General features: G+C 41.1%; 3 protein-coding genes across 9 annotated transcripts in view; 1 reads left to right on the top strand and 2 right to left on the bottom strand.

Annotated features, from left to right (window-relative positions):
• The window catches only part of timd4 (T cell immunoglobulin and mucin domain containing 4), a 9,294-nt gene extending 1,240 nt beyond the window's left edge, over positions 1 to 8,054 (top strand). Inside the window, exons 5-8 of one of the 2 annotated variants that reach the window (XM_028467141.1) lie at positions 7,525 to 7,604; positions 7,667 to 7,745; positions 7,810 to 7,843; positions 7,908 to 8,054. In XM_028467141.1, the coding sequence (XP_028322942.1) occupies positions 7,525 to 7,604; positions 7,667 to 7,745; positions 7,810 to 7,843; positions 7,908 to 7,989 (275 nt within the window). In that variant the 3' untranslated portion in view covers positions 7,990 to 8,054. Of the gene's footprint in view, positions 1 to 7,524; positions 7,605 to 7,666 lie in introns of both variants that reach the window. The other variant, XM_028467140.1, reaches the window with a different exon arrangement.
• Positions 8,055 to 8,449: 395 nt separating this feature from the next.
• Positions 8,450 to 11,936, bottom strand: btg4 (B-cell translocation gene 4). Its single transcript, XM_028466592.1, has 4 exons — positions 11,204 to 11,936; positions 10,982 to 11,119; positions 8,824 to 9,070; positions 8,450 to 8,738 (listed from the first exon to the last, which is right to left on the bottom strand). Exons 1-4 carry the CDS (start codon positions 11,377 to 11,379, stop codon positions 8,565 to 8,567), a joined length of 735 nt encoding a protein of 244 aa, XP_028322393.1. The 5' UTR covers positions 11,380 to 11,936; the 3' UTR covers positions 8,450 to 8,564.
• Positions 11,937 to 12,866: 930 nt separating this feature from the next.
• On the bottom strand, positions 12,867 to 26,638 carry LOC114475612 (kidney mitochondrial carrier protein 1-like). 6 transcript variants are annotated; one of them, XM_028466587.1, is made up of 9 exons: positions 26,552 to 26,638; positions 26,091 to 26,184; positions 22,830 to 22,968; positions 22,554 to 22,648; positions 22,146 to 22,231; positions 21,976 to 22,071; positions 13,557 to 13,681; positions 13,275 to 13,488; positions 12,874 to 13,195 (listed from the first exon to the last, which is right to left on the bottom strand). In XM_028466587.1, the coding sequence occupies exons 1-9, from the start codon at positions 26,603 to 26,605 to the stop codon at positions 13,154 to 13,156; spliced, it is 945 nt and encodes a 314-aa protein (XP_028322388.1). In that variant the 5' UTR covers positions 26,606 to 26,638; the 3' UTR covers positions 12,874 to 13,153. The 6 variants fall into 6 exon arrangements, with proteins under 6 accessions (XP_028322391.1, XP_028322390.1, XP_028322388.1 ...); XM_028466585.1 differs by having other exon boundaries at positions 26,546 to 26,634; XM_028466588.1 differs by lacking the exon at positions 26,552 to 26,638 and adding an exon at positions 26,508 to 26,526.
• Positions 26,639 to 26,791: the final 153 nt, after the last annotated feature.

The following is a 26,791-nucleotide window of genomic DNA, read 5'->3' as shown; positions in this document are numbered from 1 at the left end:
CTTTAACCCAGTGATGAGGTCACATGTTTAAGAAAAGGTGTTAGGAGACTTCCTAAAGCAGTTAGGGAAAGGTCATCACGTTGTTTAGACAATCAGACGCACTTCCACTAGGTGACGTAGTAATAATAATAATAACTACAACTGGAGGCAGTTATTAAAAGGGACCAAGCCTTCCCGCACAACTCGATACCCAGGTTTTGCGGAGCCCATGGAAGTCACGAAGGATGACGGGATGTGGCGAGTGTCAGGACACAGGCCAAGGTGCCATTTGCAGTGTTGTAATAGTAGCCCAGGTGATTCAGTGCTATTCAGGAGTGGGCGTGGCCTATGTCAGAAGATGCTACTGTATTTTTTTTTAATTATTTACATTTTTTTTATTATTTTTTCATTAACAAGGCACAATTATAAATACAGCTCTCTGACAGAGAGGCGACCAAATATACTTGCGGCTAGTTTTCAACAGGTCTGTTAGCGGTGTCACCACTGTGGAAAAATTTGGGCAAAAACAACGATAATAGCCCACCATACCTAAGAAACGCATTAGCTCCTTTTTGGTCCTGGGCTGTGGGAATTGATCAATCGCCTCAACCTTGGCCCGTACAGGCCGAACACTGCCCTGTCCAACAATGCGCCCCAGATAAACCACAGTGGCCTTAGCAAACTCACATTTAGACAAATTTATTGTTAAATTAGCTTCTGCTAACCGAGTAAACGTCGCTCTCACACGGGACAAATGTTCCTCCCAGATATCAGAAAATACAACCAAATCATCAAGGTAAACAGCACAACCCTCCAGACCCCCAACAACCTGATTCATTAGATGCTGAAAGGTTGCTGGAGCGTTCCTCAACCCAAAAGGCATCACACTATACGAGAACAACCCGCTTGGTGTAATGAACGCTGCAATCTGTTTAACCTGCTCTGTAAGTGGCACCTGCCAATACCCTTTTAACAGGTCCAGTTTGGTCACAAAGCTCGCACCCCCCACCTGATCCACGCAATCCTCCATTCGAGGAAGCGGAAAAGAATCTGCCTTCGACACTGCATTCACTTTGCAAAAATCTGTGCAGAAACGTGGACTGTTATCAGGCTTTGGCACTAAAATACAAGGCAAAGCCCAACTAGAATCGGAGGGTTCAGCAATTTTATTTTCAACCATATACTTCACCTCAGAGTCTAGCAGCTTACGTTTGTCGGGGTGTACTCTGTAGAACCTCTGCCTGATTGGCAGTGAATCACCAACGTCTATGTCGTGCTTAACCAGAGTGGTTCGTGAAGGCGTTTCGCCAAAAAGACACAGAAATTCTTCAATTACATTGACTAACTGGGCACGTTTTAAGGGGTCTAAATATTGCAGAGAAGTATTCAGACATTTCAACGACTCACTATTCTTCAACCGACCAGACACTATAGCTTCATCGGGCTCTGGTGGGTCATCACATTCTCCCCCCACCAGAGCCTGCACGACAGCCCACTGAGGACGAACTTTAACTGGATCCACTACAACATCCAACACAGTGTCTCGGGAAAAATAAGGCTTTAGCAAGTTAACATGACACAGCTGCGTTTTCGATCTACGTGCAGGAGTTGATATCAAGTAATTTAGCTCAGACAATTTCTCCACAACAGAATATGGCCCAGAAAACTTTGCCTGAAAAGGAGATGTAACCACTGGCAACAAGGCCAGAACCTGGTCTCCAGGCAAAAATTCTCTATGCACAGCCTGTAGGTCATAGTGCTTCTTCATTTTATGCTGTACACACAACAGCTTCTCCTTCACCAACTTCTGAGCCATATCAATCAATCAATCAATCTTTATTTGTATAGCGCCAAATCATAACCAATGGTATCTCAAGGCACTTTACAGTAGAGCAGTCTTAAGGACGGATACAATCTGTACCTAAACCCATTCACAAAATCAATCAGATTATGAGGAGGGTCAACATCAGTCCATTCATCGTGTACTAGTGCCAAAGGGCCACGGACTTTATGACCAAAAACAAGGTCGTTTGGACTAAACCCGGTGCTTTCCTGAACCACCTCACGTGCAGCCAACAGCATCCAAGGCAAGGCCTCCTCCCAATCACCTTGCATCTGAACACAAAAAGAACGCAGCATTGATTTAAGTGTTTGGTGAAACCTCTCCAAAACACCTTGACTTTGAGCATGATAGGCAGATGAAAAATTATGTTTTATCTTTATCTGTTTAAGGACTTGTGCAAATAATTTCAAACAAAAATTTGACCCTTGATGCGACTGAATGACCCGATGGACTCCAAAAACAGAAATAAACTGCTATAAGTCACGGACTACAGACCTAGCGGTAATACTGCGCAACGGATATGCAGACGGATATCGTGTGGTCTGACACATCACAGTCAGCAAGTAACTAGCCCCTGACTTAGCCTTAGGTAACGGACCGACCCAGTCAATGAGCAAATGCTCAAAAGGTTGCCCAATTGCTGGTATAGGATTGAGTGGTACTGGCCTAAGCGTCTGGTTTGGTTTACCAGTCAACTGACACGTGTGACAGGACTTGCAATACAACAACACGTCCCTCTTCAACCATGGCCAAAAAAAATATCTCATAACCCGATCATACGTCTTCCTGACACCCAGATGTCCACACTGATCGTGAGAAATCTGTACCACAAGATTACGAAAATGCTCCGGCACAACCACCTGGAACACGGGTTCACCCACTGAACACCCCACCTGAGGTGTCCATTTCCTCATTAAGACATCATTGTGCAGAAAATAACATTGAGAATGATTTCTAACCTCAGGGAAAGAGCAAATGACATCCCTGAGTGCTTTTAAAGTGTTATCAACCTTCTGTTCCTTCACCAGCTCTACATGGGAAACAGACCAGGAAGTAGCAGGCTCTATAAACCCACTGTTAGAAACGTTAACATCTTCACTATTAGTAGCATGTTTACCTTTAGAACGAGTAACTGCACAAACACCAAACACATCAGGCACCGGTATGTTCTTATCATGCCTACCGCACAACCCAGGCTCATTAATCACCTCTGCAGGTGGGGGAACCTCAGCCCAGACCCGACTCCCTGCGATGTCATTGCCCAAGATCATAGTGACACCATCCACTGGTAAAGCTGGACGTACGCCAATGGCCACTTCACCCTGAAAAAAATCACAACACAGTATTACCTTGTGCTGTGGAACTTCCAACACACACATCCCCATCCCTACCACCGGTATACATGTGCCCAGATAAGATTCCTCAGAAAATGGCAACAGTGAGGCCAAAATAAATGAACCACTGCACCAGTGTCCCGCAATATCTTAACGCGCACACGCTCAGTACTACCGGAAAGAGAGACATACCCCTGAGTAATGAACGGTAGATAAGATTTTAATTCTGATGTAACCTCATGAACTTCAGAAACCACTGCTGCAGCACACATTGATGGATTGCCAGTACCCAACCTGGAACGCGATTTTAGTGCATAGCAGTCCTTCTTCCAATGTCCATGTTTGTGACAGTCGTTACAAACCATGTCCAAATCACGAGAAAAACGCCCACTTCCAAAAACATTCTCAGACGAATGTTTAGCCATTTCACGAGGACCAGGAATTCCACTAGTGACTAGAAGACCAAACATTCCCCAAATGCGTCAAATAATAGTCATCTGCAAGTGTAGCAGCCTCAGCCACAGTTTTAGCACCACGCTCATTAACATAATCAGCAATCCGCTCTGACACAGAGTTCTTAAACTGTTCCAGTATCATAAGCTCCCGCAGGTCTTCTTTAGTTTCCACTCCATCCGAGGAACACCAACTGTCAAAGTGTGTCACCAAATCGTGCATGAACTCTAGATGTGACCTATCTCCCCATTTCCAACCACGAAAACGTTGTCGATATGCTTTGGGAACCAGTTCATAGGTTTTTAGAACAGCCGCTTTAACCACCGAGTATTCAACACAATCCACAGCGCTCAGAGCCGAAAACGCTTGTTGCGCTTTACCAACTAATACACACTGCAGCAGGAGCATACGCGTTATGTTCGACCACCCATGGGTCTCTGCAAGACGCTCAAATAACTAAAAAAATGTCTCAGGGTCCTCTTCATTAAACTTTGGAACAAGCCTTAAATCACTTATTTCATCTGATTTAGCTCCACAAGACCCCGGCACACGTTCACCAAAATCGCCCTCCAACTTTCCTTCTTTAATTAGCTCAAGTTTTTGTTTTTCAAACTCAAACCTCATTTTTTCCTTCTCCAACTCAAACCTGCCCCTTTCCTTTTCTTTTTCTAACTCCAACCTACTCTGTCTCTCCTCAAACTGTGACCTCAGCAACAAAAGCTCTCTTTGCTGCTCAAATGTCAACCCAGCAACAACAATGACGAGTCCATACAAGGCGGTGACTCTGGTCCTAAAACCCCTTGAACAATTAACCCAGTTTTTAAATTTCCTTTAACACAGTCAATATTTTTCCTTAAATCACCTACTTCCACCTTAAAATGCTCTCCGATCAAAGCCAGTTGCTTTTTTGAAAAAACATCCAAGCTACGAGCACAAGGCGCCTCAACAAACTCCTTTATTAACTCATCCATGGTTACAAAACAACCAGAAGACAAGCAATGCCTTAGCAATGTCACACTATCACAAAAACGAGGATCTCCTTAGACTATACACACCTCACTAACTAACTCCTCCCTAGTCTTCTGGAAACGTGTTCACTCACAGTGACTGAGAACGACCCTGAAGCTAACCTTAGCCAATGAAAGAGGATGAGGATGAGGATGAGGATGAGGATGAGGATGCTATAACCCGTCCCTAAACCACCCGAACAGCAATCTCCTTATAAGAAAGCTGCCTAACCCTACCTCACTTTTAATAACAGTAGACATCACAGACATATACCTATGAGTCTACAAACAGCACAACAGACAAACAACATGAACAGTGCAGACAAAACCCAGTCAAAGGATGCAAATCAAACCAGGTCTCCTAAAGAGCTACAACTGTCCATATAAGGAAAATGATGTCACAGGGAATCCCCAGGTATAAGCCAATCAGAAACGAGCTTAGACCCGAACAAGACGTCACACAGGACTGAGCCACACACGCCTCCACACCACCATAGATCAAAACCCCAAAACACAACCAAAATATATTTAACAAGTGTGTGTTTTTAGACAAACCCCCATTTTATTCACACTGTGACACAAAGGTTGGAGACGACAACGTCTTAAAGGTTTACAAAGCAAGATTTAATGCCAACAAAACCAGGCTTAAACATAAAGAACGACAACCAAGGCTAACAAATGATCAAAATATACTTAAAGGTACATAATAAATGATGAGGACAGAGCCTGCACACACACCCATGGACCAGATCCTTCAAACTGTCAAAAAGCCAGTGGTGCAAACAGAAATAGTGAAGACCAATAGGCGGGGCCAAAACACAGCCAATCAGCACCTGAACAAGCAGACTCCCCACAGTACAGGACAATATTAATGAATGTATAAAACTACAGCCATCTTTGATAGTTCAGCAGTTCATTCATCAAATGAAGGAGATTTCTAGTGTTTTCCAGTCCTTCAGTGCTTTAGGTCAGTTCAACAAAGAGTGTCCAAGAACATACATAGTGTAAAAGACCACAGCACATGTATTAAAGTATCATTACAGTGTTTACATTTCCAACATAGTGTTGAATCTATCAACCACATTCTAAATAATCAGTGTGAACAGCATTAGTTTCACTCTTTGATCTCTGGATAAAATACGACCATTAGCTCATATTTTATCCTGGTCATCAAAAGAAATCCTTAAGAGGAGCCATGTTTTTATTCTCTGTAATATTTTGATTTTTTTAGCATCAGTGGGTCAAAGTTCACTTTAATAAGACCATCCAGATGAGGAGATATTGTAAACCCCCGTTTACAACGTTGGGCTTCTGATTTGGCCCAGTTAACTTTATAATGTCTTAAATACATGAAGTACTGAAGGAATAGATACAAACAGCTAAATGTTGCTGCTAATGGTTCTAATGCTGATCCTTGACGGGTTCTCCTGCTTAATCTAAAGTAAGGACAAATGTTTGAACTGTGTCCACCTGATAAATATCCTACCAAATCCAAACATTTCCAATAATTTAAACATATACGCCCACTCGACCGATCAAAAGCTTTTTCAGCATCAAGTGAAATATTAGCCATTGGACATAACATCAATAAACCTTCTTATATTTTATTAATGAACCTCACCTGGTGTCTATGTATCAGAGGTCATACCTTCGTCCAATCAATTTGCTAAATTTTTTGACAATATCTTGACGTCCAGAGATATCAGAGAAATAAGCCGATAATTTTTGCACTCATTTGGATCCTTGTCTTTTTTGACAATGAGTGTAATCAGAGCTTGAGACGTTATTTGAGGTGGTGCCCCTCCCTCAAATGATTCCATGTACAGATCATATAACAACTCATCATCCTCACCACAGTCCGTCATATACAGCTCCTTATAGAAATCTTTAAATACATTGTTAATATCAATAGATGTTTTGAGGAGTTTGGTAAAAATCGGTCCGGCCTTTTAAGAGATATACATCTCACATATTTGCAGCGCCCCCTAGTGGCGTACGTTATTCAAATTTTGCTCATACCCCCACAGTCACATGACAACCAATGATTTCATCAATCAGATTTGGTGTTAGCATTTATTTTGACCGAGATATACAACAGTTAGCGTCTTTATAGCTAGCTAGAAAACTTTACTTGTTAATAATTTGCGCATTTTTTGACTGAACAAAATTATTTTATTAAATTTAGATCATGTTCAACTGAAGACTCTACGTGCTAAGTTTCACGCTGATTGGACAAAACCTCAAGGAGGAGTTAGAAAAAGTTTTTCCAGTTTTTGCAATTTTGCGCCACAAAATGATAAATTGAAATGGGCGTGGCCGAACTCAGCTGATTCAGTGCTATTTGTTGATATGAAGTATTTGAATGTGCGACATATGGTGTAGAAGTTAAAGGCCAAAACGCGTTGACCTTTCCTGTGTTGGGGGGGGGGGTCTGTTTAGCCTGCAGCACCACTTTTACCAACGGAATAATAAAAATAAAAGGTTTCCAGCATTACTGGTTCTTAGGACCACGCACACACACAGAACCACACAAAGCATTCCTAGGTCAATGAAATATGTTTAATAAAACACACACTGTCTATTTTATGTCATGGTGAGTTTCTGTGAACGCTGATGAGCGCTGTCCCTTTAAATGTCACTGCAATGAATTGTGGGTCATCAATATGTGGTTTGCTTTGGTAAAGGATGTATCAGTGTTTCCTAGGCTAAAGGAGGTTATAAAGGAAACAATCTTTTCCTGAGCTTAAAGAGAATTGGAACAATCCTTATCATGGCCACCACTTAAAGACTTCCAGTGGATAGGAAAGGAGATAGGAAAGGAGATAGGAGGGACTATCAGGAGTTTATGGTTTTGACTGGTATCTATTTATGTGATATATCTAGTATAATGTATGTCCATCTCTGGTAGCGGACTGGAAGGTGGTGCTGTGGTCTCAGTTGGACCTTCTGAGGAGGAACTCCACAACACCGCGCTCCGACACCGTCACTGTGAGTAGAACTGTTACCATGGCGATCTTGAGGGTGATGAAAGGTTAACGCTCTCTCTACAGATCCACGTGCCCGTCCTGTCGCTGTGTGTGTGCGTGGCGTCCGTGGTGGTGGTTCTCCTCCTGGTGGTGTTCCTCAGACGTACGTTCACCCCCCCCCCTCCCCCTCCCCCTCTCCCTCTGACCAATCTGTGGTTTTCCTGCAGGACGAGGTCGTGGACATGCTCTGATCAGCAGCTGGTGAGTTGTTGCACCACTGTGGAGTTTGCATGTTCTCTCAGTAAAGCTGTGATGTGTTGTGTAGCTTCTCTGAAGAACCGCCGCACATAGTCTATGAGATCCGGATGAGGCGGAGTGTCCAGGAGAACGTCTACACGCTAGAGTGACGTCATCACCACTTCCTGTCTATCTACAGGGGGAGGGGTCATTTCAGTGATGTCACAACAAAGCAGGAAGGGAAATGGAGCCGTTTAGACTGGTTTTTTTTTTTTTTTTTTTTTTTTTTAAAGGATTTTTTTGGCTCTAGTGGCCTTTATATGACAGTTGCTTGACAGGAAAGGGGGTCAGAGAGAGCAGGGGAATGACACGCAGGAAAGGGTCCCAGGTCGGGAATCGAACCTGGACCCGCTGCAGGTGAGGAACTATAGCCTCTGTACATGGGGCGGGCGCTCTACCCACTGAGCTAAACACTGCCCCGTTTAGACTGGTTTTAACAGCTCCACTGGTCTGTAGTTAGAAATGGTTTTAAACTGGCTCCTCCCCCTACTTTGAGGAGCACTTCCTCTCAGTGATTGGATATGATGTGAAGGCGTGTCCTGATGTGTTAACGGACCAATCAGAGGCAGGTTTAGATCAAAGCCAGCATGACATTTATTATTCTTTATTCATCTTTTGTCCTTAAAACACGTAAAAATGAGGTAAAACACGCTGAGGGCAGCATGGCGTTAAAGGTCAAAGGTCATCAGGAGCGAGACTTGTTGTTCCAGTGATACTTGTCAACACGAGGCCCAGAGAAGGTGAAGGAGGCTCGATACGACCGCACTGAGGAAGAGGAGGAGGAAGGAAACGATTCAGGGAACGACTTCCACTTCTCCCTCAGCCACGTCTGAGGAGCTCCAGCAGAGAACTCACTGAACTACACACACACACACACACACACACAGTAACTAAAGGATCATTACAAACACAATGTGTGTGTGTGTGTGTGTGTGTGTACGTACGCGGTACACGCTATTAGGGTTGCTAACGGTGGGAATGCTTTTAACGTCGTTCCTATTGGATCGCAGACTTGATGCTGATTGGCTGCTCGTGTCCTCCTCCTCCTCCTCCTCCTCCAATGAGCTCTCAGACGCCACTTCCAGGCTCGCCCGCTCCACTGCCTCCTGGACGCGGCGAGAGAACTCCTCGTTGCCACGGCGACAACCTCCTACTGTGGTGACACAGAAGGGGGTGCTGTGCTCCCCGTACCTGGACAAGAACCAACACCCAGTGTCACATGGACCCAAACCCCCCCCCCCCCCCCCCCCTCCCTACGGACAGAGATATTCACACACGTTTAATTATCGTTAATCATGTGATCATCTTTAATTGTGCAAATTGTCTGAAGTGTTTGAATTAAAACAGTTTGTCACAGATTCTGAACCACATGTATAAAGCCCCTCCCCCTCCACTAGGGGGCAGTACTGAAGTCTTTAACGTAGATTAGTTATATTTACCAATAATATCTAATAACGTCACTGGTCTAAGCAGGGGCGTAGGACTGGGGGGGGGGGGGGGGGGGGTTTATACATGTGTACAAAAATACATTTGAAAGATTTTAAATGACTTAAATGTGGATGAAAAGTCTCCGTGTATATAAATAACCTAATTTGTTAAAAAACACAATATTCAGTAAACCATAAAAATATAGTAGAACGTATTTATAAAACACAAGCAATAGATATGTAGTCATTAGGTTATTGCAGTGTTTTTCAACCTTAGGGTCAGAAATTCACGCGGGGTCACCTGGAATTAAAAGGGGGTCTTTAATGTCTTGTAATTGTAAAAAAATATGTATATATTTTTTTTAATTATTATTTTTCAAATATACATCACAATAAAAATCAAATAACTATATCCTATATTTAAACTTTTTCCAAATAAAATGGAGTATCAAAATATCTAAGGTGTAAAACTTTAATAAAAACTAATTGTATATCACAACTTCTGGCTTAATGTGAAGAAAAAATAAAGCTTATATAAAAATGCAAGAATACTAATATAGTTTATGGGCAAAAAAAAAAAAAGTGTACATAACTTACAGTAGTGGCTTAACAAGGGTCTGATCATAAGACAACATCTGGTTTAATAAAACACTTTTTCCTAATTTTAATACATTTTTCTTAGTAAAAATGTTTGACACTTTTATAGAACAGTAAAAATGATAAAGATTAACAGTTCTTTAGTTGAACCAAATAAATGATAAATTGTACAGTGAATAAACAGACATTAATAAACTAGTCAGAGCTCAATTACTAACAGGTGAAAGGAAATAAAAAGAAACCTTAAACAATTTATTATTGAAACCACAATGTCATCATTGATTAAATGTTTTTACTATTTAGTCTTTTTTCTCTAGAACCTCTTTAATGGAGTTTTATTCTCTACAGTACATTACAGTGAAATTATTACATTTTATTACTAAAATTATAAATTATGGAAAAAAGCATTTTATCAAGTCAGGTGTTGAACTATGATCAGACCAGTGACGTTATTAGTTATTATTGGTAAATATAATTAATCTACATCATTCTGTACTGCCCCCTAGTGGAGGGGGAGGGGCGTGTGTAAATTCACACGCTGGCGATTCACAAACTGGAGTTCATACAAAAAGTAAAGCTGGTCAATATCTGCTCTATTGGAATAAATCTATCAGACTAATTTTGTTAACTGTAATACATGTTTAGCTACATGCTAAGCTAATAAACATGTGGACTAGTAGCTACATGTTAAACAGGTGAACTCGTAGCTACGCGCCAAGTTAAGCTGTCATGTGAACTAGTGGTTACATGCTAAGCTAATTACCATGTAAACTAGTGGTTACATGCTAAGCTAACACATGTGAACTAGTGGTTACATGCTAAGCTAACACATGTGAACTAGTGGTTGCATGCTAAGCTAACACATGCACTGTTAGCTGTATAACATTCCTTCTCAGATGAAGAACATTAAGCATCAGAAACACATTTGGATTATGAAACGACGCTGCACAGACTCAGACATTTCTCTTCTATTTTTATGCATCTGTAGCAGAACAGATCAAAGACATGTAAAATAGATCTGTTCCTGTCTTTTTAGTATAAATCTCTAGGATGAGTAGCCGCTCACACACGGTCTGACCTGCAGGAAACTCTCCCTGGGTCCACCCATAGGGTCAGCTCCACTGGCAGCCCCAGGTCCTGGAAGGTCACATGACTGCGTTCACAAGCCGTCTGCAGCGCCGGGTCACATGGGAGGGTGTGGTTAATACGCAGACACCTGGACACGCCAGTCAGAGTTTAAAGCCTCCAAACAAAGTGATGAAGAGGACAGTCAATGTTTTTAATGGAGGTCAAAGGTCACCTGTAGGCTTGTCCTCTAGACGGTGCGTTCGGGTGCCAGTGGTTTTTGTAGCTCTGTAACAGTACAGCTGTGAGCGCAGCCGCAAAGCGTTCACGTCCATCAGCGTCTAAACGACCAAACCTTTTCACCAGACGAGCCACGAAGAACACGGCAGCAGCTATTTCCTCCTTCATCATATGAACACGCCAACAACACGCCAACAACACGCTAAAAACACTGACACACAGTGTTACACACACACACACACACACCAGATGTGTAGATAGTAAAACAGCAGCAGATAAAAGATCAGGAGATAAAAGGAGAAAAACATCAGAACATCTTCACCTCCTTTAATGAAACACAGCAGCTGGAACACACACACCTGGAGTTAACGACACACACACACACACCTGGAGTTAACGACACACACACACACACCTGGAGTTAACGACACACACACACACACCTGGAGTTAACGACACACACACACACACCTGGAGTTAACGACACACACACACACACAGATCAATGTTAAACTGGAGCTGGTTTAAAGTGAATTCTGATCAATGGGACAGAGTCACATGTTGATCAATAACCTGATCAATCAATGATTTGTGATGTCAAAGGATCAATAAGTGTTGGAGGAGATGGATTTGATCTGTTTGACAGTTTGGGATGAAAAAGAGGTTTAAATAAAAGTTACACATCACAAAACTTCTGCTGATTTAGTTTTATTGATTTTTAACAAAAGCAGAAATATTAAAAAAACAAAAAGCAGATCATCAGCATTTTTCACTTTTAAAATGAAAACATTAAAGGTGAAATGTTGTGTAACAGTAATAAATAAATAAATAAATAAATAAAAACAAGGAAGCCCACATGGACTCCCGTGATTGGTCACCTGGTTTACAGATTAATGCGCACTGTTGCCATGGTGATGAAGGTTCCCACGCTCACACCAATGACGACGTACTGCTTATTGTCAGTGAGGCTCCGCCCTTTGCTGCCAGTGTAATAATCCAATTTATTCTGACACACACACAGTAACACACACTTTGGCACACACACTAATAACTGATGGTTGTTGTTTACATGGATGGTTGATTTGTGTTGGTCAATAATCAATAATCATTCTCAGTTCATCATTGGTGAGAAAATAATAAAGTTTCTTCAGGGGATTGGAGGGAGGGTGCATGTTCTCCAGTGTTGATCTGTGGTCCAATCAGAAGCTTCCCTTTGTAACCAACCTGAGGTCATTGGTTCTAATCCTGGTCCATCAGTGGGATGTGATCAGTCACTTTGGATCAAAGAGTCTGATCAATGTAACTGTAACTAACTGTAAATGTGTAACATAACCAAGTTGCACCAGTTTAGACCAGTTAAGATCAGTTTAGACCAGTTTGGAGTAGGTTAAACCAGTTTAAACCAGTTTAGACCGGTTTAAACAGGTTAGACTATGTTAAACCAGTTTAGACCAGTTTAAACCAGTTTAGACCAGTTTAAAAAGGTTAAACCAGCTTAGACCAGTTTAGACTAGGTTAGACCAGCTTAGACCAGTTTAGACTAGGTTAGACCAGTTTAGACTAGGTTAGACCAGGTTAGACCAGGTTAGACTAGGTTAGACCAGGTTAGACTAGGTTAGACCAGGTTAGACTAGGTTAGACTAGGTTAGACTAGGTTAGACCAGGTTAGACCAGGTTAGACCAGTTTAGACCAGTTTAGACTAGGTTAGACCAGTTTAGACCAGGTTAGACCAGTTTAGACTAGGTTAGACCAGGTTAGACTAGGTTAGACCAGGTTAGACTAGGTTAGACTAGGTTAGACTAGGTTAGACCAGGTTAGACCAGTTTAGACCAGGTTAGACCAGTTTAGACTAGGTTAGACTAGGTTAGACTAGGTTAGACCAGGTTAGACCAGTTTAGACCAGTTTAGACCAGTTTAGACCAGGTTAGACTAGTTTAGACTAGGTTAGAAGGGGAGCTTCTTCAGCTGCTCAAAGGTGATGAAAAACTGTGGAAAGCGTTAAAGAACAAACACATTAAAATGGTTCTTTACAATAAGACGCTAAAGCTCCTCCCAGGAAGGATACAATGATGTTCCATGGTCCCAGTCTGAGCCAGTTTGGCCAGAAGCCTTTGTAAAGTGCTGAGAATCCTTCCTTCTTCCACGTCTGCATCACTCCATGCAGCGTCCCCCGGTGGGCGGGGCTTCCCGACAGCGCTCTCTGATTCATCATACGTGTCCGTACCACGTCCACCGGGTTGGACGCCAACGCCCCCGCCAGGCCGCAGCTGAAGCTGGAGCTGTGGGCGGAGCCAGAAACAGGGTCAGGATGGGTGGGGGGGGAGGAAGGGCAGAGGGGCTTACGGACATGAAGTGAGTGAAGACGGTGTCTCCCATCAGGCCAGAACGCAGCAGGTGCTTTTTAGTGATGTCATAGACGGGAAGCTCCACGCCGACTACAATGGCAGCGCGTTGTGCTGTGGGAATGACGCCCTGAGGAGGACACAATAGTCAACGATGGTCAGCAATAGTCAACGATAATTAACATAGTCAACGTTGGTCAACGATGGTCAGCAATAGTCAACGATAATTAACATAGTCAACGTTGGTCAACGATGGTCAGCAATAGTCAACGATAATTAACATAGTCAACGTTGGTCAACGATGGTCAGCAATAGTCAACGATAATTAACATAGTCAACGTTGGTCAACGATGGTCAGCAATAGTCAACGATAATTAACATAGTCAACGTTGGTCAACGATGGTCAGCAATAGTCAACGATAATTAACATAGTCAACGTTGGTCAACGATGGTCAGCAATAGTCAACGATAATTAACATAGTCAACGTTGGTCAACGATGGTCAGCAATAGTCAACGATAATTAACATAGTCAACGTTGGTCAACGATGGTCAGCAATAGTCAACGATAATTAACATAGTCAACGTTGGTCAACGATGGTCAGCAATAGTCAACGATAATTAACATAGTCAACGTTGGTCAACGATGGTCAGCAATAGTCAACGATAATTAACATAGTCAACGTTGGTCAACGATGGTCAGCAATAGTCAACGATAATTAAGATAGTCAACGTTGGTCAACGATGGTCAGCAATAGTCAACGATAATTAACATAGTCAACGTTGGTCAACGATGGTCAGCAATAGTCAACGATAATTAACATAGTCAACGTTGGTCAACGATGGTCAGCAATAGTCAACGATAATTAACATAGTCAACGTTGGTCAACGATGGTCAGCAATAGTCAACGATAATTAACATAGTCAACGTTGGTCAGCAATAGTCAACGATAATTAACAGTCAACGTTGGTCAAATATAATCAACGTTGGTCAAATATAATCAACGTTGGTCAAATATAATCAACGTTGGTTGACAGTTAAATCACAGAAATGACAAAAAGGTGGTGGAAGATGGAGTTGAACAGGATGACTCAGCACTTTCACTGTTTCTTCCATGACAGAAACTGGATCAAAAGTCAAGAATCTTACAATGAAACATAAATACTGTTTAAATGGTCAGTTTATACTTGAAAGTATTAATCATGTAACTTTATTAGTTATAATCAATGACTGATAACATGAAAAGTTAAAAAACCTCCAAACAAACATCAAAGGTACATGAATAATATGAGTGTGTTTGTGAGATGTACCTACTGTAAATATTAAATATGTATTTAACACCATCGAGGAAGTGAAAAACTGTACATTCTATATGGATTCCAGATGAATTATTATTACCAGACGTCCTTTTAAACTCTGATGTGGACTTAAGAGATGGATCTAAATAGGATTTGACCTCACGAACATCTTCCTCAATAAAAACATCTCCATAAAAGGAGAATCTGCCTCATATTTAACCATTAATGAAGGTTCTTTACCCGACTGTCAACAAGAGAACCTAGATGATGATGTCACAGCGTTCCTTTAGGACAGCGTAGGTCTAGGATAGACTGTGGTGTGTAGCGGAGCGTCTGTAGAGCGTCTGTAGAGCGTTTATAGAGCGTCTGTAGAGCGTTTATAGAGCGTCTGTAGAGCGTCTATAGAGCGTTTATAGAGCGTCTGTAGAGCGTTTATAGAGCGTTTTTATAGAGTGTTTATAGAGCGTCTATAGAGCGTTTATAGAGCGTTTTTATAGAGTGTTTATAGAGCGTCTGTAGAGCGTTTATAGAGCGTTTATAGAGTGTCTGTAGAGTGTTTATAGAGCGTCTGTAGAGCGTTTATAGAGCGTCTATAGAGCGTCTGTAGAGTGTTTTTATAGAGTGTTTATAGAGCGTCTATAGAGCGTTTATAGAGCGTTTTTATAGAGTGTTTATAGAGCGTCTGTAGAGTGTTTATAGAGCGTTTTTATAGAGTGTTTATAGAGCGTCTGTAGAGCGTTTATAGAGCGTTTATAGAGCGTCTGTAGAGTGTTTATAGAGCGTCTGTAGAGTGTTTATAGAGCGTCTGTAGAGCGTCTATAGAGCGTCTGTAGAGTGTTTATAGAGCGTCTGTAGAGCGTTTATAGAGCGTCTGTAGAGCGTTTATAGAGCGTCTGTAGAGCGTTTATAGAGCGTTTATAGAGCGTCTGTAGAGCGTTTATAGAGCGTCTGTAGAGCGTTTATAGAGCGTCTGTAGAGCGTTTATAGAGCGTCTGTAGAGCGTTTATAGAGCGTCTGTAGAGCGTTTATAGAGCGTCTGTAGAGCGTCTGTAGAGCGTCTATAGAGCGTCTGTAGAGCGTTTATAGAGCGTTTATAGAGCGTCTGTAGAGTGTTTATAGAGCGTTTTTATAGAGTGTTTATAGAGCGTCTGTAGAGTGTTTATAGAGCGTCTGTAGAGTGTTTATAGAGCGTCTGTAGAGCGTTTATAGAGCGTCTATAGAGCGTCTGTAGAGTGTTTATAGAGCGTTTTTATAGAGTGTTTATAGAGCGTCTGTAGAGCGTTTATAGAGCGTTTATAGAGCGTCTGTAGAGTGTTTATAGAGCGTCTGTAGAGTGTTTATAGAGCGTCTATAGAGCGTCTGTAGAGCGTCTATAGAGCGTCTGTAGAGCGTTTATAGAGCGTTTATAGAGCGTCTGTAGAGTGTTTATAGAGCGTCTGTAGAGCGTTTATAGAGCGTCTATAGAGCGTCTGTAGAGTGTTTATAGAGCGTCTGTAGAGCGTTTATAGAGCGTCTATAGAGCGTCTGTAGAGCGTCTGTAGAGCGTTTATAGAGCGTCTGTAGAGCGTCTGTAGAGCGTCTGTAGAGCGTCTATAGAGCGTCTGTAGAGCGTTTATAGAGCGTCTGTAGAGCGTTTATAGAGCGTTTATAGAGCGTCTGTAGAGCGTCTGTAGAGCGTCTGTAGAGCGTCTGTAGAGCGTCTATAGAGCGTCTGTAGAGTGTCTATAGAGCGTCTGTAGAGCGTTTATAGAGCGTCTGTAGAGCGTTTATAGAGCGTCTGTAGAGCGTTTATAGAGCGTTTATAGAGCGTCTGTAGAGCGTTTATAGAGCGTCTGTAGAGCGTTTATAGAGCGTCTGTAGAGCGTTTATAGAGCGTCTGTAGAGCGTTTATAGAGCGTCTGTAGAGCGTTTATAGAGCGTCTGTAGAGCGTCTGTAGAGCGTCTATAGAGCGTCTGTAGAGCGTTTATAGAGCGTTTATAGAGCGTCTGTAGAGTGTTTATAGAGCGTCTGTAGAGCGTTTATAGAGCGTCTATAGAGCGTCTGTAGAGTGTTTATAGAGCGTTTTTATAGAGTGTTTATAGAGCGTCTGTAGAGCGTTTATAGAGCGTCTGTAGAGTGTTTATAGAGCGTCTGTAGAGTGTTTATAGAGCGTCTATAGAGCGTCTGTAGAGCGTCTATAGAGCGTCTGTAGAGCGTTTATAGAGCGTTTATAGAGCGTCTGTAGAGTGTTTATAGAGCGTCTGTAGAGCGTTTATAGAGCGTCTATAGAGCGTCTGTAGAGTGTTTATAGAGCGTCTGTAGAGCGTTTATAGAGCGTCTATAGAGCGTCTGTAGAGCGTTTATAGAGCGTTTATAGAGCGTCTGTAGAGCGTCTGTAGAGCGTCTGTAGAGCGTCTGTAGAGCGTTTATAGAGCGTCTGTAGAGCGTTTATAGAGCGTCTGTAGAGCGTTTATAGAGCGTCTGTAGAGCGTTTATAGAGCGTCTGTAGAGCGTTTGTAGAGCGTCTATAGAGCGTCTGTAGAGCGTCTATAGAGCGTCTGTAGAGCGTCTATAGAGCGTCTGTAGAGCGTTTATAGAGCGTCTGTAGAGCGTTTATAGAGCGTCTGTAGAGCGTTTATAGAGCGTCTGTAGAGCGTTTATAGAGCGTCTGTAGAGCGTTTATAGAGCGTCTGTAGAGCGTTTATAGAGCGTCTGTAGAGCGTTTATAGAGCGTCTGTAGAGCGTCTGTAGAGCGTTTATAGAGCGTCTGTAGAGCGTTTATAGAGCGTCTGTAGAGCGTTTATAGAGCGTCTGTAGAGTGTTTATAGAGCATCTGTAGAGCGTTTATAGAGCGTCTGTAGAGCGTTTATAGAGCGTCTGTAGAGCGTTTATAGAGCGTCTGTAGAGCGTTTATAGAGCGTCTGTAGAGTGTCTGTAGAGCGTTTATAGAGCGTCTGTAGAGTGTTTATAGAGCATCTGTAGAGCGTTTATAGAGCGTCTGTAGAGCGTTTATAGAGCGTCTGTAGAGTGTCTGTAGAGCGTTTATAGAGCGTCTGTAGAGTGTTTATAGAGCATCTGTAGAGCGTTTATAGAGCGTCTGTAGAGCGTTTATAGAGCGTCTGTAGAGCGTTTATAGAGTGTCTGTAGAGCATTTATAGAGCGTCTGTAGAGCGTTTATAGAGCGTCTATAGAGCGTCTGTAGAGCGTTTATAGAGCGTCTGTGGAGCGTTTATAGAGCGTCTGTGGAGCGTTTATAGAGCGTCTGTAGAGCGTTTATAGAGCGTCTGTAGAGCGTTTATAGAGCGTCTGTAGAGCGTTTATAGAGCGTCTGTGGAGCGTTTATAGAGCGTCTGTAGAGCGTTTATAGAGCGTCTGTAGAGCGTTTATAGAGCGTCTGTAGAGCGTTTATAGAGCGTCTGTGGAGCGTTTATAGAGCGTCTGTGGAGCGTTTATAGAGCGTCTGTAGAGCGTTTATAGAGCGTCTGTAGAGCGTTTATAGAGCGTCTGTAGAGCGTTTATAGAGCGTCTGTGGAGCGTTTATAGAGCGTCTGTAGAGCGTTTATAGAGCGTCTGTAGAGCGTTTATAGAGCGTCTGTAGAGCGTTTATAGAGCGTCTGTAGAGCGTTTATAGAGCGTCTGTAGAGCGTCTGTAGAGCGTTTATAGAGCGTCTGTAGAGCGTTTATAGAGCGTCTGTAGAGCGTTTATAGAGCGTCTGTAGAGTGTTTATAGAGCATCTGTAGAGCGTTTATAGAGCGTCTGTAGAGCGTTTATAGAGCGTCTGTAGAGCGTTTATAGAGCGTCTGTAGAGCGTTTATAGAGCGTCTGTAGAGCGTCTGTAGAGCGTTTATAGAGCGTCTGTAGAGCGTTTATAGAGCGTCTGTAGAGCGTTTATAGAGCGTCTGTAGAGTGTTTATAGAGCGTCTGTAGAGCGTTTATAGAGCGTCTGTAGAGCGTTTATAGAGCGTCTGTAGAGTGTCTGTAGAGCGTTTATAGAGCGTCTGTAGAGTGTTTATAGAGCATCTGTAGAGCGTTTATAGAGCGTCTGTAGAGTGTCTGTAGAGCGTTTATAGAGCGTCTGTAGAGTGTTTATAGAGCGTCTGTAGAGCGTTTATAGAGCGTCTGTAGAGTGTTTATAGAGCATCTGTAGAGCGTTTATAGAGCGTCTGTAGAGTGTTTATAGAGCGTCTGTAGAGTGTTTATAGAGCATCTGTAGAGCGTTTATAGAGCGTCTGTAGAGCGTTTATAGAGCGTCTGTAGAGCGTTTATAGAGCGTCTGTAGAGCGTTTATAGAGCGTCTGTAGAGTGTCTGTAGAGCGTTTATAGAGCGTCTGTAGAGTGTTTATAGAGCATCTGTAGAGCGTTTATAGAGCGTCTGTAGAGTGTTTATAGAGCATCTGTAGAGCGTTTATAGAGCGTCTGTAGAGCGTTTATAGAGCGTCTGTAGAGCGTTTATAGAGCGTCTGTAGAGTGTTTATAGAGCATCTGTAGAGCGTTTATAGAGCGTCTGTAGAGCGTTTATAGAGCGTCTGTAGAGCGTTTATAGAGCGTCTGTAGAGTGTCTGTAGAGCGTTTATAGAGCGTCTGTAGAGTGTTTATAGAGTGTCTGTAGAGCATTTATAGAGCGTCTGTAGAGCGTTTATAGAGCGTCTGTAGAGCGTTTATAGAGCGTCTGTAGAGCGTTTATAGAGCGTCTGTGGAGCGTTTATAGAGCGTCTGTAGAGCGTTTATAGAGCGTCTGTGGAGCGTTTATAGAGCGTCTGTAGAGCGTTTATAGAGCGTCTGTAGAGCGTTTATAGAGCGTCTGTAGAGCGTTTTTATAGAGTGTTTATAGAGCGTTTATAGAGCGTCTGTAGAGCGTTTATAGAGCGTCTGTAGAGCGTTTATAGAGCGTCTGTGGAGCGTTTATAGAGCGTCTGTAGAGCGTTTATAGAGCGTCTGTGGAGCGTTTATAGAGCGTCTGTAGAGCGTTTATAGAGTGTTTATAGAGCGTTTATAGAGCGTCTGTGGAGTAAGTAGTTTATGTATAAAATACTTTTTACAGATAAAATCACAAAGTGCTGTACAGAGTTGTGGTAAAAGTGCAACACAATAGAATAATAAAACAAGAGTGCATAAATATCGTAACAACAGCAACATTAAAGGACAAATAATAATTATAATCCAGTAACTAAAAGCTTTACTGTAAAGTAAAGTCTTCAACAGTTTTTTAAAAGTAACCACACAGTTGAGCTCCCTGAGAGACTGGTGCAGGTTATTCCAGAGTCTGGAACACCAGGTCTCCTCTGGTCTTAAATGTAGTTTTTGGGGTCTTTAGGAGACCCTGGTCTGAAGACTGAAGGCATCGCCCTGATGAGTAGGGGTACAACAAGTCTGAGATATATTGAGGGGTCTGACCATGTAATGCTCAGAACGTGAGAACTAATATTTATAGTTTATTCTAAACTTAACTGGAAGCCAGTGCAGAGTAGCTAGAATGGTGGTGATGTGGGATGTTCTAGAAGCACCAGTTAAAAGTCTGGCAGCAGCGTCTGAACGATCTGGAGTCTGTTTAGGGTCGACTTATTAAAACATGTAAAAACAGAATTACAGTAGTCAATACGAGATGATATAAATGTGTGTATGACCAGTTCTAGATCTGATTTTAATAATAAATACCTCACTTTAGAGATATTTCTCAGGTGGTAAAAACAGTTTTTAGTCAATTGACGACAATGTCCCTCCAAAGACATGGACTGATCAATAACAACCCCAAGGTTTCTGAGGCTGGTTTTAACAGATGAGCCCAGATCACCAAGAGAGTTTTTAATTAGAGGATGTTTTTATCACATGATCAGAGTTTATGTTTTATTAGAATTTATCTGGAGATCATTTGATGACAGACAGTTTTTGATACAGGATATACAATCTAAGATCTCTGATAAAAAGTGAAACGCTGAGTCATTAAAGGAGCAGAACAACTGGATATCATCAGCATAAAAATGATTAGATACATTTTTAAAACCATGGATCAACGACCAAGAGGCATCAGATACAATAAAAACTAAACAGGAACCAGAACAGAGCCCTGGGCTACTCCACATGACAGGTTGGACATATTGGACATAACATCATTAATAGTAACATTAAAGGTTCTTCTATTATTATAAGATGTAAACCATTGGAGAACAGCACCAGAAAACCATCTCAGATGTAAGTGGATCAACCAGTATACTATGATCTACTGTATCAAAGGCAGCATCAGATCAAGTCAAACTAAAACTGTGTAACGACCAGAGTCAGTGACATCATCACGTCACTAGAAACTTTCAGAAGATCAGTTTCAGTGGATTGATCTAAAACCAGATTAATATTTATCATAAATATTATGCTGTTCCATGTATGAGGTTAGCTGCTTAGCAACCATTTTCTCCATGATTTTAGACATGAAGAGAAGCTTAGATATGGGTCAGTAGTTTATAGGCTCCCCCGGATCAAGATTGGGTTTTTTAAGAATGAGGTTTATTATCACATGTTTAAAAAAGCTGGAGACAGAGACAGATAAAAGTGAGAGGTTTATTAATTTTACCATCAAAGGACCAACAACATCAAAAACGTTTAAAAACAGAGAAGTAGGAACAATGTCTACAGTTTCATCTTTCTACTAAAACCTGAACATCCTGTAGCAGAGCGGGTGTACTTTATTAATTCATTTAACTCCATTATCTTTTCTTTTAAATAGAGTCTGTGCACCTCTAGTTTAGTGGTTTAACACAACTGTTCCACTTTTCAGCAGCTTCTCCTAAAGCTAAAAATAGCTTCATTCATCCATGGACAAGGTTTCTTATTAAAGCCTGGAGTATTTTTAGCTGGTGCTACTGTGTCCAAAACAGACAAACATTGGCTATTAAAGTTTGTCATAAAGTGTCAACATCATCACAACTAGTAAATGTAGTTGGATCAAAAGAGGCAGAAAATCCACTGATTGTTGCTTCATTAAGAATGAGTCTCTGCTTTTTCACATTAGAAGTAGAGGAGGCTCTATAAACGCTCTATAAACGCTCTATAGAGCATCTGTGGACCTGTTAGACAAAGATGATCCTGATCATCCTGTAGGGGGTTAAAAACAGCTCTTTCATTTATAAATGAGCCCCGCCCACCATGACTCACCCTCCACAGCCCCTTGGTGCCCTCTGTCTGGTAGATGTTGATGAAGTTTGACATCATGCTGCCCTGCAGGAGGCTTCCCTGAGCCTGCATCCTGATCTGGACCAGGACACAGAGGTCAGAGGTTACACTAACAACTACCCCTCAGGGGTCATGTGACCCTAAAGTGTCACCTTTAAGACATCCGTGGGATTGGCCAGAGACGAGGACAGCACGCCAGACACCACGCCACAGAACACGTTGATGAGCATGGTTTCCTCTGTCAGACAAATGACCAATCAGAGAGCTGAGTCAGCAAAACCCTCAGCTTTACGTTAATTCAATCAACTCACACACAATAATATTTAAAATATGTATTGAACTATTTATTGAAACTGAATTATAAAGTTTTAGTCATGTTTTTATGCAGTTTTTTTATTCTACTAATGTTGATAGATTTGGTGTTTAGGATGACTTTAAACAGCTGATGAAAAATAGCCAATAGGCTGCAATGTTTATCAATAAATATTGTTCCTGTCAAATAAACAAGTAACACACACACACACACACACACACACACACACACACACACACACACACACCCTCTGGGTGGGTGACAAACAGCCTCTTCAGGGAGTTGTACGTTCCTATCTTGATGGTTCCATAAGAAGCTTGTCTGAGCAAAGCTGGAGAGATTCTGTAACACACACACACACACACACACACACACACACACAAACACACAAACACACACACACACACACACACACACACACACACACACACCAGATCTGCTGCATCTTCATCAGTGTGTGAATGTTGTGAGCTGAGGGGGAGGAGCCAACCACTGTGAGTGTGTAATGTAATGAGTAACTAACCCTGAGTATAACGCTCTGACTCCCTCCTCCTTTCCAATCCGAACCAGAGCATGGAACATTCCTCGGTAGCGGATCTCTGAGTACTGACACTGACCCTGGACCTGGAGTCTGGTCTTGGTCAGATCTATGGGGAATGTTCCTGAAGACCACAGAGTAATAGAATATTCAACAAAGTATCTGGTTCCATTACAGCTGGTATGAAGTGGATCAATCAACTCTGGGTATGTAAACCTTGAGTTACTCACGTGCACAAGCGCCATAAAAAGCCATCATCAATGGAGCAAAGATAACATGAGCTACCATGGCAACCAGCCAGAAGAAAGTGATTTATTCACCCTGATGAAGCTACAAGTTCTCCTGGTGTTTATAGGAGAATATGAACCTGTTGTAAAAGAATTAACTGGACTTAAAATCCTAGCAAACATGTATAAATAATTGGTCAAAATGTTTAGTTTATTTAGGGTCAATACTTATTATTATTAATCCAACAGGAGAAAAGAACACGCAGCAGCTTAAAATGAAATATAAAAACATCATTCAGAACATTAATGTATATTTAGGTCATCATGTCACCATATTTAGGTTTTAATTTGACTTTTTAAATGGTCGTATCATATTTAAGGTATAAATGTTCCTTTACATTAACCACAGGTTTGTATCCAGTGAACTTTACTACAAACATCAGTAGGTGTTTTAATACAGATCAATCTTTCTGATTGATTGATTGATCTATCAGAGACTTTCACTAAATGATCTGCAACGTTATAAAGAAACATCAGTAATGATGTGAGCACATCTGTGGTGTGTGATGTCACTAATGTTTATCAAAAAAGAATGTCAAGGTTCATTAATCTGTTCAGGTGGGCGGAGCCTGGGTTTCTTAGGTTCAGTTCATGGAGAATGTTACCATGGTAACTGTTCTGCCTCTCACCTTCCTGTTAAGCAGGGGATGGACCAGGTGGAAGCCCCTCCCACTTGTGAGTGTGCACATCTGGTTCTTTTAATGCTTATCAGCTACAGTGGAGAGAGTTCTGTCTCTGACCTTTGATGTTCAAAGGACTCTTTCCATGATTGGATGAACAGCTGTAAAAACCACAGGCTGCTTAAAAACAATTCATTCAAAAGTTCAGGAAAACCAAGACTTAAACATTGTTTAGCAAAGAAACTTAAGTTGAATGCATTTCTTGTTCATTTATTTGTAAAGTTTGGCAAATTATTTATTGTTTAACAGGTAAAAGCAAGGAATGTTTGAGTTTGATACCTGTTTATTTGATAGATCTATGAAGCTTAGTGTGTGTGTGAAGTGTGTAGTTAAAACCACACTTAGTTAATGAGAAATACAAATAAGCTCAAATAAAAATGGTTAAAGGTTGTTGGTTAAATAAGTAGTTTAAAAATTATCTACATTCATTAAAAATGTTGTGGTTTAAAATTGTTTGAAAATATCTGAGTTAAAGTTAACTTACTTTTAACAATCTGTGTTAAAAAAAAAAAAAAAAAAAAAAAATGTGGTTAAAAAGAATGACTATAAATATTTGATTTGTTTCTTTGTTAAAACTGGGCAAATAAATACTAAACTTACTGTACATGTTAAATACTTATAAAATGTGGTTTTTAAAATACCAATATTTTAATATATGATTAAGATTAAAAGTAGAAAACCTTGTTTAGAAAAAAATGATGCTAATTTAAAACTAACAACTAAATGAAATACTTGGAAAATGTTACAAAGTTGAATTTGATTTCAATAAACAAATGGTTGTTTACTTGTTGTTCTGTGTATTTTCTGATGTACCGACAAACGATACTTTGAATTAAAAAAGAAGTGATTAAAGGTTTGATTCTCTGAGTGAAGTTTATTTCAATCTAGAACTAACCTGGTTTTAAACAAACAAACATTCTAACCGCCAGCTAATTTACGGTGCCTGTTTATTGACGGTTTTACGGTAATGCAGTCGGAGGACGGACTTCAAAATAAAAGCAGAAACTTAAGAAGGTAGTCTGCAATTTCACACGGGTTCAATCAGTCAGTCTGTTAATTGATTGATGAATTTATTAAGTGATTAGTTAAGTAATTATTTGAGCATATAAGGAATTTATTTATTGATTATTTACAGAATTATTATAACCATTTTAATTCTGATCACATTTCATCTGTGTGTATAATTGGTCCAACATAAAAATAAACAGTAGCTGGAGTTTCTGATATTATTATGTTAATATTATCATAGTTCAGATCCACATTAAGGTGAAAGTCTCTGTTTCACTTCAGATTGATAATAATCCACCTCAGAGTTCAGAATTCCTGGCAAATCAAATGTGGATTTTAAAATTAATTCCCTCTAAAATGTGACATTTTGCTAATATTTCACTTTATTAAAAAAAACCTACATATTTCTACAGATTAATTTCACTTCAGACTGATATTATAAAATCTTAGCAAGTAACTCAGATTCATCTAACAAGTTTCAAAATATAATGCCACCAAATATTTAAATATGGGACTAAGTAAATGTGATTTTGGATTACATAACATTTAAAGAAAACGCCCGGTTATTAAAGTCTAATTCCACCTGAGGGATGTAGTACACGACCCCAAAGTGTGACCCTATAAGTTTCAAAACATTCTGATGTGTAGTTTCACAATAAAAGCCCACAAACGTTTTAAACGAGACTTATTACATATGACTTTTCTTTAAAAAAGAATCCAAAGTCATATGTAGCAAGTCTTTAGTGAGCTTTTATTTTGAAACTACATATCAGAACTTGCTAGAACTATCTTAGCCATTGTGTTCATTTGTTATGTGTGACTATTTATTAACAAATAAAATGTCATGGTCTCCATCTTCTAAGGCTTCAATGTGATCAGAATTAGGATGGTCAAATAACCAATAATCAATGATTTTACTCCTTAAATGTTCAATTAATTAATAACTCAGCCATGTACAAACATTTCCACAATGGGCCGATGTGACTGTAGGTTTTCTTTTCAACCAAGTAGCAACACATCAGGCTAGTGTTCATAGCTCGGTGCTTTTATTTTGAAGTCCGTCCTAAGACTACATTACCGTACTGTCGTTAATAAACAGGCACCGCAAATTGGCTGGTGGTTAGAATGACCGAGGATTTATTAGTGGAGGCTGGTTTGACCATAATCTACAGATGTTATTGATCCATTGATTGATTCTAAACACGTTTGTGATCAATGTAAAGATTAATCCTGAGCTAATAGGAGGAGGAGCTCCTCCATCCATCACGTACCAAACTCCGCCACTATGGAGGCCATCCCTCCGTAGATGAACGGTTTCCAGCTGATCGTGTCCATGTCGGTGAGGCTCTGAGCAGCTTCCACGTGCTGTACGAAGCACAGCCACACGCACAGGTCAGCACACAGCCTTAGCATGGCGCACACACTCATTAGCTAAGCAGCTATCATTAGCACACACTCATTAGCTAAGCAGCTACCATTAGCACACACTCATTCAGTCGTTCGCTGTTATTCGGCCACAGCATGTCCGCAATCGCAAAACGCCAATCAGAGCGGCCCTTCGCTGCTATTGGCCTGCGAGACGTGTGGGCGGGGCGAAAATAGTGCCAGATCAATGACGTCACGAGCGTCACAGAAACATTAAATGACTAAAGTCAACAGTCGCTCATTAAAGCTCCGCGTGCACTCACTGTGGCTAAGCTAACAGCTGTAACGGTTGCTAAGTTACCGTTACTTTTAGCCGCTGTTCCCGCGACGGCTCGAGCCTCTGGTTCCTGGAGTTAGTCATTTCACCGGAAGTAACCAGAGCCCGTTAGACGTTAGCATTAACACGTTAGCATTCCAGCTAAAGAGCCTGTCAAAATAAAATCCTGTCTACCCTGAGCCAGCACTCTCCAAAGTAAAATTAGTCAATTAAAAAGTACAAATTAAAACATATTAAAGTAACGGTAGAACTTAACAGTAATAATGAAAC

The sequence above is a fragment of the Gouania willdenowi genome, chromosome 14, assembly GCF_900634775.1.
Source record: "Gouania willdenowi chromosome 14, fGouWil2.1, whole genome shotgun sequence".
NCBI classification, from domain to species: Eukaryota; Metazoa; Chordata; class Actinopteri; order Blenniiformes; family Gobiesocidae; genus Gouania; species Gouania willdenowi.
This window is presented reverse-complemented; position numbering and strand designations above follow the sequence as displayed.

Excerpts from the sequence above, each read along its gene's own strand:
- btg4 (XM_028466592.1), bottom strand. The coding sequence starts at position 11,379 with ATGATGAAGGAGGAAATAGCTGCTGCCGTGTTCTTCGTGGCTCGTCTG. Across the intron at positions 11,120-11,203 it reads TCTAGAGGACAAGCCTACAG|GTGTCTGCGTATTAACCACA; the intron begins GTGACCTTTGAC and ends TGGCGTGTCCAG. Across the intron at positions 8,739-8,823 it reads ACCCTAATAGCGTGTACCGC|TTCAGTGAGTTCTCTGCTGG; the intron begins GTACGTACACAC and ends GTGTGTGTGTAG.
- LOC114475612 (XM_028466584.1), bottom strand. The coding sequence starts at position 26,247 with ATGAGTGTGTGCGCCATGCTAAGGCTGTGTGCTGACCTGTGCGTGTGG. Across the intron at positions 22,072-22,145 it reads ATCCCACGGATGTCTTAAAG|ATCAGGATGCAGGCTCAGGG; the intron begins GTGACACTTTAG and ends GTCCTGGTCCAG. Across the intron at positions 13,489-13,556 it reads ACCGTCTTCACTCACTTCAT|CTCCAGCTTCAGCTGCGGCC; the intron begins GTCCGTAAGCCC and ends CTCCGCCCACAG.